Source organism: Anabrus simplex, chromosome 3 (assembly GCF_040414725.1).
Source record: "Anabrus simplex isolate iqAnaSimp1 chromosome 3, ASM4041472v1, whole genome shotgun sequence".
Taxonomy (NCBI): domain Eukaryota; kingdom Metazoa; phylum Arthropoda; class Insecta; order Orthoptera; family Tettigoniidae; genus Anabrus; species Anabrus simplex.
This window is the reverse complement of record NC_090267.1, coordinates 159,450,081-159,463,260: the sequence shown is the minus strand read 5'-3', so window position 1 is coordinate 159,463,260 and position 13,180 is coordinate 159,450,081. Positions and strand designations below refer to the sequence as shown.

Here is a 13,180-nt window from a genome sequence, read left to right as displayed (position 1 = left end):
TTGAAATGTAAAGTGCTCCTTTTACGTATCTTTATGTGTTTAGTTCTCATTTGCATACGATGCTACTGGTACAACTTTTAGCTTGATTAATGACATTGCTGTTCTTAGTGAAAGGGAATTGAGATTGCAAATCTCCATTGCAGCCTTTATCACAGCCACTGTTCCATCTTCAATGTAATTTGTGCTGGTTCTGCATTCACCTTTAAGACTATAGAAAGTTGTTTCAGGAAATGAATGTGATGGAGCACTGGAAGGCTTTATGAAATAAATCACCATTATAAAAATGATGCTCAAGAGCATTTAATTTTTGAATAAAAACTGAAACCATTTACTTAGACACAAATTAAATTTCATAACAACAAACCACTCTTGAAAGCAGTATATCTTTGGTTAGTAAATGGCTTCATACTTCGTTTTATACATTAACCTTGAGCTTTTCCTGAAAACTCTATTTACAAAGTTCAGAGAGATAAATACTTACAAACTAAGAGTATAATATACTAATATAGTTTCGCAGTAGTCTTTAAATACATGATATGGTGACAACAAAGAGGCAGTATTTCGGCTAAAACTAAACTTATTTTGTTGTGATCACACTTAACAGCAAGAGGCTCAAAATGTGAAAGACACAAGGATTATATAATAAACCGCAGTCAAATTACGTAGATAACAAGAAAATACAATACTGTCAAATTATTTGGTAGCAGCACAAGGCAGTTTCTATTACAGCTGTTCAACTTCAGTCAGACCCAAACACCATGTGGATTCTTGCTGGTAGGAACAGCATTCTCTAATTGACGAGGAGAGCCGATCATCTTGCGAGTGCTGCCAGGTTTATGTGGTCCTTAACACAGCAAACAAAACAAAGCAAATGATTCACTCATGTATCGTAAGACAATACCATCAAGAGAAATAAGAGATGGAGATACAATTACTGGTTCATACACAAAGAAATGGTAAAAGAGGCAAGAAAAATCATATAGGGGTGGATTCAAAAAACACCCACAAACAAACCAAGAAATAAGAGGATTAGCAGGATTTGGAAATATAGCCCCTGAGAAAAACAGCAGGAATCATACAGAGAGAGAGAGAGAACAATCTCCATAACGTGTACCATGTTCAGACGTCTGGATTTGAACTGCGACTCGCAGTGTAGCCGTTAAAACTATGCATTGTCTTCTTTGCTGCCATTCACTTGGATTATTGTTAACGACATGTAATGTATGCTGTGGTTATGTGTTTCTTGTACAGCTGCATATTGTAATGAGCACATGAAGTATCAACTGCGGTTTGAACAACACCAAACTCGGAGTAACACAAGCACAAAATGTTACTATTAACTGATAAGTGTGATAACCTTAAGAAACTGTATTAAGGTAACAAACAGAATGATTCAGTGAACCAATACAGTGTTGGATGTGCAACAATCTAAAATATTAAATAATTAACGTTATTTGCTTTACGTCCCACTAACTACTTTTACGGTTTTTGGAGACGCCGAGGTGCCAGAATTTAGTTCCAGAGTTCTTTTATGTGCCAGTAAATCTACTGACATGAGGCTGACGTATTTGAAAACCTTCAAATACCACCGGACTGAGCCAAGATTGAACCTGCACATAAGTTGCATCTTGTGGGGGATGTTATTCTCAAGGAACTGTCACAGTTGAACAATTTAGTTTCAAAATTTAAGATGGCTTTTCTCCACTGTAGGAAGTTGAAGAATTCCTATCTAAATTTTTTTCAAGATAATTTTCCTGATTTGAATGCACTGTTGTTCCCAGCTCCTGTTTCATCACCTGATGGAACTTTTGGTTTCGCTCAGTCCAGGATCTTCACAAATACTTCACACCCCTAGTAGAGTTCTTTAGATCTCTTGATGAGAATTCCCTAAATAGCAGTGGCCATTCAGTGTTGGATATGTTTACAGATCAGGATATGCTTCTGTTGCTGAAAGTTCAGATAAAGTTTGTTTCACAGATATCTGTAAAAATTAATGCAGCACTCACAGTACTGGAGGGATCATCCTACCCATATGCTCACAAGCTGTGGGATGATCTTACCACTATTTGTGCAGAATTGAAGCGGTGTGATGACAGATGGTGTCCATTGGAAACAAGTAACCTGCTGGAGAGTTTCAGAAACAATACAAAGAAAGAGGAAATTAAGGTGCACAATGCATAACTAAGCTCTCGAAGCACATGGGTGTCAGTAATACTAACGTGTCTTTCAGAGAAGTGTGCAATTTATTTAACCCTGCAGTTGCAGGGCAAAACAGTGCTCTGGAACCCAAATCACTTATGTCTTTGAAGCATAAGTTGCCATTCTTTAGAAGTGTCACTGTTGACCAGTTTGTCGAGGGCTGCGAGGCATATCACCACCAAATGCTGCAGAACATTAGAATGGACAAAAACAATGACACTCTCCAAATGTTGATGGCACTTAAGTTAAAGTTTCCTTCCTTTGCCTCGGCAGCACTGCAGGGCATTTGGGCCCCTACGAACAGTGTCGATGTAGAGCGGTCTTTTAGCAAGTACAACATGACTGTAACTCACAGGCATACTCAAATGAAGGAGGACACCTTTCAAACAATTGGCATGTTGTACTTCAATCATCATTGACATTCCTCTTCCTTGTAGGTCTGCTGTACTGTGATAGATGAATACATTCAAAACAGTATTTTTCACTTTGAAATTGTGTTTGTAAATTTGTTAATATGCATATTCATGCGTATGTTAATATTTCTTGCAATCATATGCTGATGTTTGTCTTATTTTCAAAACTGCATGACGAGCAATTTGTGATTAAACAGTATGATTTTTACTCCCAACTGTTGTGTGCAATTTTGCAAATTATGCCTATTTTTAACAAATTTGCTATAAAATGCTAAATTTGAGAAGTATAGATGCTACAAAACACTAAATTTGAAAATCAAAATGCTAAATGCCTGATTTTTAAATGCTATAAACCACAAACTCTACTTATGATCAGATAAAATATTCTTATATGCAGGAAATGATCTTTCACTGACAGCATTATTTTGCCACTCGAAACTACAGAAGCTGCAAAGACCTTCAAGAAAAACCACATAGTGATCTTTAAACATGTCCATCAGAATAGTGTTCACAAAGTCCCCTAGCCTGCATGTTCATTAACAGACTTTTGTAGTGGATGATAAACTTTTTTTTAAAGTCCTCTTTTAGAATACCATCAAGTCTGGAAGTCACCTATCCTGCATGTTCATTAACAGACTTTTGTAGTGGATGATAAACTTTTTTTTAAAGTCCTCTTTTAGAATACCATCAAGTCTGGGATGTAATTAGCTTCCTCTAGCAGATTGTTGTCAACCATGTTGCCAAAACGAGAATGAAGGAAGAAAATATCTGCAGAAGTTCTTACTTGTAGGGTCATTCGTCATAAAATATGTGAGTTTTGGAATAGTTGTCGGTGTCACTTGCTGGAACCTACTTTTGAGTGACTTTTGCCAGTCATTAATTTAGGGTAGTGAGAATATATCTGTGACAGAATCACTTCCAACACACTTTTCACCAATTTGCCACTTGCTTGAAAATGGAAAATCAATCAAGCCTGGGTTGCAATTTATGAGCTAGTGAATAGTATACCGCTTTCCAAATTTGTGATCAGACCCACAACGGGACAGCAGAGTATTCTTACCCATATGTAGTTTCATATCGTACGAACTTCAGCTTTCAGACATTGGCATTATACAATAATTGAAATTAAGAGTGTTCCTCCTATTCAATACAAAAACATTTATTAACGTGAATGAATCACATATCGTTCACATAAGGTACTAGTTACGGCACTAAACTTGTGCCATAATCAGCCAACAAGTCAAATCGGGCAAACACAATATAACTTTAAAAACAACTTTAAAACACACTATAACACTTGCACAGATGAATATGAAATAAAATATGGTACATGATATTGCATTTCAGTTTATTTATTTTTTGCTATTTGCTTTACGTCGCACCGACACAGATATGTCTTACAGAGAAGATGGGATAGGAAAGGCCTAGGAATTGGAAGGAAGCGGCCGTGGCCTTAATTAAGGTACAGCCCCGGCATTTGCCTGGTGTGAAAATGGGAAACCACAGAAAACCATCTTCAGGGCTGCCGACAGTGGGGCTAAAACCCACTATCCCCCGATTACTGGATACTGGCCGCACTTAAGCGACTGCAGCTATCGATCTCGGTATATTTCAATTTAAAATCCATTAAAGTGACAATGACTTCGTTGTCGTCTCTCGTCTTTTCCAAACTTTTCTTTTTAGTCTTTCCTTCCTATATTTAGACTAATTTGACTTTTAATTTCTTCTCCAGGTTCCATAACCCATATTTAAGTGGGAATTAATTCTTTGGATCTAACCAAGTTCATCATATGCATGTTTACTTTTTGGAACCAAACTACAGAACACACAGTGTTAACTTCATATGATATTAAACTCCGCAGCATAAGTTTAATAGATTAAACTAAAGACATATACAAGCTGGACAAACCACCATGGGCATACAACAACGAAGTCATCATCATTTTAATGGATTTTAAACTGAAATGCAATATCATCATGTACCATATTTTATTTCATATTCATCTGTGCAAGTGTTTTAGTGTGTTTTAAAGTTGTTTCTAAAGTTTTATTGTGTTTGCCTGATTTGGCTTGTTGGCTGATGATGGCACAAGTTTAGTGCCGAAACTAGTACCCTATGTGAACGATGTGTGATTCATTCACGTTAATAGAGGAACCCTCTTAATTTCAATTATTGTAATCCCACTTCAATACGGATCATGAAATTTCTAAATATAAATGAAAATACCTACCAGGCAAAGAGAAAAGCCTATCAATATATGGGTTTAAAAATTAAAGTCGCCAAATTGGGCAAAGCTTCTTGAAACAATGCATTATACACAATTTAACACCAAACTTTCTGAAAGGAACTATCAAATAAACATTGTTCCGCACCACATTCCATCCGAACCCAACAAAAACGAACAAAATTTGGTTGAAAAATGAACTATGTTTTTTATATAAGAAAAATTGTTTTTAAACAATAAACTTTACAAGACTCACCTTGAAACAGCCAATCTGCGTCCTGGCATTCAATGGAATTTATTTTTAAATCAGGTTAATAATAAACTGTTTGACATACTCCCACAGAAACAGCTTTTGTTAGAGAAGAAATTAGCTGCATTCAAAATGAACAGAACCGTATCAAAAACTCAGTCCAAAGAGACCTGTTTGCAAAGAAACTTAATTGAGAATTTTCATCCTCCTGTAGTCAATCTTTCAAACGTAATTTTAACCACGGAAAAACCCACCATTTTAGCGAAAGGCCCAAAGCATAATTGGCCCAATATGAACAAAATAAACACAGCCACTAACTTGATTATTGAGTCGGAAGCTACAATCAATAAAATGTCGCTAGAAGATCAAGATGAAATTAGATTTGAAGTAAGAACAAAACTAGATAAGATGTTCAGTTCTAATAACGTAAATAAAATAAATTCCCCTATCAATTCTGATGTCAATAGTTTTACCTCCGAACATAAACAAATCATGGAACTCAAAAAGAAAATTAAAAATAACGATCTAATTATCACAAAAGCAGATAAAGGTAATACTACAGTTACCATGGACAAATCTATTTACATATCTAAAACCAAAGAACTTTTTAATGATAGCACGTTTACAATAATCAATAAAGATCCTACACAGAAAGTACAGCGACAATTAAAACAAACATTAAAGAATATATCCTTTCTTTTTACAGATCAAGAAAAATCTAAACTATTAAATATGAATCCAGGTTTACCCACAGTTAAAGCCCTCCCTAAAATACATAAAATTGACGTTCCTATCCGGCCCATTATTAACTATAAACCCTGCCCTCTATATAAAATTGCGCAATTTGTTCAACGATTTTTAACTAAGAACTATCAATTTCTCTCTAAAAAAATCCATCAAAAACACCACTGAACTAATTGAAAAAATGCATTTAATATACAGCCCAACCATAACCTTCATTCATTCGACATAGTAAACTTGTATCCAAGCATACCCACAACCAAACTTTTCTCCATTATTGAAAATAACTTAAACAGAGCTCTCTCAGCAAATTAGAAATACAAGATATTTCTCTTCTAAAACTGGTCATCAACAATAATTTCTTTAAATTTGATGAAACCATCTATCAACAAAATGGACTGGCCATGGGATCACCCGCATCGGGAATTCTAGCGAACATTTACTTAGACTATCTGGAATATACAAAAATAAATAGCAACACTTTTCCAAACATCCTCACGTGGGCCAGGTATGTTGATGACACATTTGTTATAATGGATGAAGAAATCAAGAATGCGACCTCTACCCTGCAAGAACTAAACAACATTGACCCCCACATCAAATTTACGCTTGAGTCTGAAAATAATAAAGTAATTAATTTTCTACATTTACCTATTCTCAGAAATCCATCTGCTCTTTCATATAGAATCTTCAGAAAACAGACACAAACTGCCAATACTATTGGTCAAGATTCCATACATCCCCAAACACACAAACTTGCAGCATACAACAGCATGGTTCATCGTGCATTCACAATACCTATGTCTAAAAAAGACCTCAATAGCAAACTCAACACTATAAGAGCAATCGCCAAATTTAACGGTTAAAACAGATCATTTATAGAACAGATAATCAATTAATTTAGACACCGGCCTAAGACTACTCTCACAAAAGAAAAACCTAAAACTTCTGTTTCATCTACTTTTGCATTCAACGACGATGTCCATCAGATCACCAATCTCTTTCGAAAACATAACGTAAAAATTTTCTTCAGAACTAATAATAGGACTTCAGAAATTATACGCAATTCAACATCAGTCAACACCTCTAACAGATTTTCTAAATCTAGAATCTATAGATTCAAGTGTATCGTCTGCAGCGCCTCTTACGTGGTGGGACAAACTGGACGCAGCTTCACAACAAGATATTCAGAGCAAGTCAACGCAGTAAGATATAACAAGTTTTCTGCTATAGGCCAACACATTCACGACTCTAATCATAAGTTCACTGATATAGAACATGATTTTGAGATACTTCAAATAGCAAACAAAGAGCCAATCATGAACATTGTCGAAAATTGTTTCATTCATTGCGATCAATATTGCAACCCTAACTATAATTTAAATGAAATTTCTGAGAAATCTAATATTCTGTACGATCTCTTAATTACATGGTTAAAAAATATTAGACCACCTAAAAACAATTTGTTCTTTCAAACCATACGCAGTATATATACACATCATTTACCCCCACTACCACATCCTCCCACTCCACCTTAGCTCCGTGACAGTTGCTCCGCCTCTACCCCACCCCTCCCCTCTCCTCCCCTCCTTTCCGCCTCGCTCCTTAACCTCATGATCACATCCATCAGTCCAGCTCCGTCCGCCGATCACTCAGGCTGCTCAGGGCGAGTTCATTTCTAGTCGTCTCTTGTCTTTTCTAGACTTTTCTTTTTAGTCTTTCCTTCCCATCTTTTGCCTAATTCGACTTTTAATTTCTTCTCCATGTTCCATAACCCATACTGAAGTGAGAATTAATTCTTTGGATCTAACCAAGTTCATCAAATGCATGTTTACTTTTCGGAACCAAACTACAGAACACACATAGTGTTAACTTCATATGATATTAAACTCCGTAGCATAAGTTTAATAGATTAAACTAAAGATACAAGCTGGACAAACCGTCACGGGCGTACAACAACGAAGTCATTGTCATTTTAATGGATTTTAAACTGAAATGCAATATCATCATGTACCATATTTTATTTCATATTCATCTGTGCAAGTCTTATAGTGTGTTTTAAAGTTGTTTTTAAAGTTATATTGTGTTTGCCCGATTTGACTTGTTGGCTGATGATGGCACAAGTTTAGTGCCGAATCTAGTACCTTATGTGAACGATATGTGATTCATTCACGTTAATAAATGTTTTTATATTGAATAGGAGGAACCCTCTTAATTTCAATTATTGTAATCCCACTTCAATACGGATCATGAAATTTCTAAATATCATCGGCATTATACCTAAAGTTCTATGAGTTTTAAAACTATTCCACTCTGGCAGTATGGATCTTCCTTTAACTACAAACAATCGTGAAAACTTTTTAACATCTGATTTTGGAACCACGTTCATGTGCAGTCAGTTAAGATCGTTTCATTTGAAGCTAAGGTACTTTAGGTTGGTGGACTACTGCAGTCAAAAGCTCATTATCAGTTCGGCAGCATTACATGAAATAAATTTCATTATTTAGCCCTACTGACAATGAATCCTTGTGTTGAATAAAACAGAGTAGGACGTGTGGTCTCGATGACGTCATCAAATGTTTCCTACTCCATTCATTCAGTGACAAAAGCTTGCCTTATAGTGCTGTTGGTATATTTTAATCTGGCATTATCTACGTGTTTGCAATGGAGAGAAAGAAAGTTCAGCAAATAACAAATAGTGAAAAACTGAAAATCCTTCAAGAACTCGATCACAATTCAAATATGAAGCATTTGGGCTTATTGTGGAAGTTAAAACATTTATCTGTCATCCTTAAACCCTAGACCGGGCGCGCCAATTTCTGTCACACTACCGGGCGCACGGCTGACTTTGTCAACCAGTTATGTTTTCAGTAGTTTACAGCCTTCCAATCGCATAAACATTTCATTTAACAGCATTTTATCTTTTGTTTTAATGTTATTCTTCAAATGAAATCAAAAACTTGTATTAGTGATTAATATGAATGTAGTTAAAGCGGATAATCATGAGCACGTGAACTAATTCTGATATGAACATGAATACTGCGCCTATTTAAAATGAGTTAAGCAGTAGATACATAATTAAATTAAAATAATGGTCATATTTTAATATTTGCACAATTATACAATGAAATGACCAGATATAATAGCCAAAAATTACTGGATGAAAAATAAACTTTGTTACCATGTCCAGGAAATCTTTCACATCTTATCCCCCGAACAATGCCATAATTTCACTGCGGTTCGCAAATTTAGCATCACCCTTACGGCTGTAATTCACTTTCTCCCGTTTCCTAGAAATGTACAAATTAGTCCAGTATAGTAGGTCATCAACCATCTCAGCGTATATCAACTGCATGAAACAGTCAATTTCTGTTGATACCTTCCTCGCCTCCCCTTCCGGTCCTGGCAGTATTTTTACAGTATTCCTTGCTTTTATCCTCGAGTAAGTTTTGTAAAGTCCGTCGTGGACCACATTGTTCCTCCATCTCTCACGAATATAAATTTCCTTTCGTTATCGTCTTCTCACTGATCCGATACGTTTATAATTTCCTCTTCCCCATTCAAAAAATCTGAAGCAGAGTCCTCTATTTCATTGGACAACTGGCTCAAAATGTCAGATATGTCTTCATCATTGACAAAACGAGACCTAAAATAGAAATATACTACATGTAATTACGCCTGACTTTCGCTAATTACCCGAAAGGTACAGAGGAAAGGAAATTTTAAAGAAATAAATTTTACTTACATGACCAGGCGCGCAGTTGACTTTGTCAACCAGCTTCGGATTCCAAGATTTCGCTCGAAATATATACTCACGTATCGCTTCCGCTGTTGTCGAAATTCGACTGAACTGAAGGTCAAGAGTGAGAGCAAAGGTATTAGTTGCAAGGTGGTAAACGACTGACAGTTCTGGGAATTACAGCGTAAAATAGAGCGCTGGTTGACAAAAACAACCAGTTACATGTAATTAATCTCATAATAGAACCGTATTGAGGACAATATATTAAAATTATAAAATCCTTTTATTAACAACCACCTACTCAATACAATACATTACTCATTGAATTATAAAATAATCATGAGGTGTCTTAAATAATGGAACATGTTTCATTCGACATAGCGAACATCATCAGCCGTTAATTTACAAAGATTAGGTCAGGGCCCTGAGCTGAAATGATAAAAAATGTTAAAAGAGTGACAATGCCGTAATAAAAAGTAAAATGATAACATTAGACTTGAAATTATAACAATATGTACAGATTAACAGCAAGTATTTGTAGTCGAATACATTGAACGATGGTAGTCTGTAAAGTTAAAACAATCATGAGGTTGTTAAAGTAAAAAAAATAGATATATTGGACCTTAAAATATATGTCAATGCGTGAAGCGTGGATTAATTATTGACGATGGAGTTCTTTAAATTGAGCAATTTGCTTCACGCAGCCAACGCTAGCGAACACCTTACACTAGTCCCAAGGATTTCTAACTCCAATTGTGCCATAATCTGCTCCATCCATCTCTGGTTTGCTGGAACTCTCCCTACTTTCAAGATTATAGTTACTCTTTAACGAGTCCACCATTGGTGTCCTGCGTTGTATACGATTAATTTTATTGCTAGCGTGTAAATACAGACTAGTTCAACTTGTATTTCCTTCTGGCATTGTGTTTGGCTCTCCTACAGAATTCCTAACTACTGGAGTTCACGTCATATCAACCTTAGTTTCGTCGCCATGCGCCTTTTAACTGGTTCAGTTTGACTCGTACTATTCAATAAACTCTATTTCAACTTTTGTTTTTGCTCAATTGAATGGATGAAAACCATAACAGTATAAGTAGCATTTTGGTAATTCAGAGAAAAAGGCATTTAAACATCTTCAACACTCATATAAAGCATGCTATTTGTAGTTATACCACCCATTACTAGAGCGCAGAATATTACCGCTATCACTTGTATCCCTTTGCTGGTGAAAGGATACATCCTCCCGGAGTTACATTCTATACTTAACTCATTTTTTAAAAAATGTCACTTATACCGTTATGGTTTTCATCCATTCAATTTAAAGAACTCCATCGTCAATAATTAATCCACGCTTCACTCATTGACATATATTTTAAGGTCCAATATATCTATTTTTTTACTTTAACAACCTCATGATTGTTTTAACTTTACAGACTACCATCGTTCAATGTATTCCACTACAAATACTTGCTGTTAATTTGTACATATTGTTATAATTTCAAGTCTAATGTTATCATTTTACTTTTTATTACGGCATTGTCAATCTTTTAACATTTTTTATCATTTCAGCTCAGGGCCCTGACCTAATCTTTGTAAATTAACGGCTGATGATGTTCGCTATGTCGAACGAAACATGTTCCATTATTTAAGACACCTCATGATTATTTTATAATTCAATGAGTAATGTATTGTATTGAGTAGGTGGTTGTTAATAAAAGGATTTTATAATTTTAATAAAAACAACTAGCGCGCCCAGTCTAGGGTTAAATACAACTGTTAGTAAACTGATTGAAACTGCTTTGGAAGGTAAAAGTACTAACAGAAAACATACCGTATTTTCTCGTGTTAACACACTTTGTTTTTACTAAAAATACAGGCAAAAACTTCGGATGCGTAAATTATTCAAGGAATTCGAATATTTAAAAAAATATTTACAATTCATTTACATTTAAAAGTTACATCATATATAATATACACACAATTGGTTCAACTCATTTTTGGTTATTGTCATTTGGGTGTAAAATTCTGGCGTGAGATTTCTTCTGAAATGTCAAAAAGGGTACATCAGGTAAGTTGGACACATCAGTTTAAAGTACCGACACTGGAAAAATATTCGTCCTGTTACAAACTGGCAATAGGACCTGTGAACTAATAAAAGTACAATTCATGGAAGTCCATAATAATGACATACCAGCACAAAAGAAAACTGTCCAACACAAGAAGGGCCGGGCATCGAAGGAGGAACCCTGCTAGATTTCCCCAAACCGTTCGTACCCAATCTTGTACAAGTGACGTGTCCATTCACCCTTCTTCTTCTTCCTCCTCTTCTTCTTCTTCTCCTTCTTCGATACAAACGTTGATCCCTCGCGGAAATTTTACTTTAGGCACGGTTCATCGTTTTAGAACTGAGTAAAGAACAAGCTTTCTGCCATCACCTATTACAGCAAGCATTGCAGTACAGTGCTGATTTTGCTTCCGGGAGTGCGTACGATAACACTCGATGTCCCTTTCATATTGAATGTTCAACTTTGTTCCATATGGAAATTGATTGGCGTCAGTCCTGAGGGTTATAAATTTCATTCTGGTTGGTTCTATTGAACTGAGATTACATGTGATTTATTCAGGTAAAATGTTTCATCTATTCAATACAGTAAGCTTCTTGCAATGCAGTTATTACATTACATTATAAAGTTCGGTACTAGTTTCGACCCTACTCGGGGTCATCATCAGCCATAAATATTCAATTACACAATTTAGTCAAAATATCCTAAATTAAGCAATATTACATTACACAACTTAAAAGTTAATGGTGAAAAAATACAAAGATAATAAAACAAACATAAAGTAATATGCCGTTGTCAAATGGCTACATCTGGAACCAAGTGCTATGGTTCTAACTGTATATCTCTCACGTGAGTTCTAAAAGTATCATTTTTTTCGTAGCACTGAATAAAATGAGCATAATTGTGATGAAAGTTCATAAAATAAATGCTTTAAAACCTGCTTTCTAAATATATTTCTAAGTACTAATAGTCTAAAAGTGAGTCTTTCTGGTAGATTCTATTGATATTGGCCTATGTTTTGGCGCTGGTGAATTATGCACTATGTCAAAATGTTGGCATATATATGTCATTAGAGTAAAATTTGACACTTTGGAACTGAGTTTTTCATTAGAGTTCTTATTGAATTATTCTCCTCACTTCAAGGACATTTTACTATTAGAACTCACAAAATTTCTTGTCCTTTAAAATTTAGTGAGAAATGGCATAATCAACATTGCGTAATGAAATCATATATTTAAGTAGATCCTCCTCTACTTTCGGAAACTTGCCGCTTTTTGGTCCACGAAATGCTCTGCGAGACTCGTTGGTTGCTTGAAGTGCACCTCTCTGTTGCCACGGTAGCGCATGCTGTATTCGGACATTGAATACTTGAGGTCCGCTGCTCTATGCCCGTATTTCCAGCGTAACTGATCACCGTGAGTTTATAGTGTTACTCAAATTCTTGCTCTCTGTGGATTAACAAACAATTCTGAGATCACAGAAAACGCATGCCCCATACCCGAAACATTCGTAAAATACGTTTATACCAGACTGGAATAGAGTGTCACTAG

The 13,180-nt window shown here is 35.5% G+C and overlaps 1 protein-coding gene across 3 annotated transcripts in view; it reads right to left on the bottom strand.

Moving 5' to 3' along the window:
* Positions 1–284: 284 nt before the first annotated feature.
* The window catches only part of RASSF8 (ras association domain-containing protein 8), a 280,866-nt gene continuing 267,970 nt past the window's right edge, over positions 285–13,180 (bottom strand). For all 3 annotated transcript variants that reach the window (XM_067142793.2, XM_067142794.2, XM_067142795.2), the window contains exon 9: positions 285–844. In XM_067142793.2, the coding sequence (XP_066998894.1) occupies positions 744–844 (101 nt within the window). In that variant the 3' untranslated portion in view covers positions 285–743. The remainder of the gene's footprint in view (positions 845–13,180) is intronic.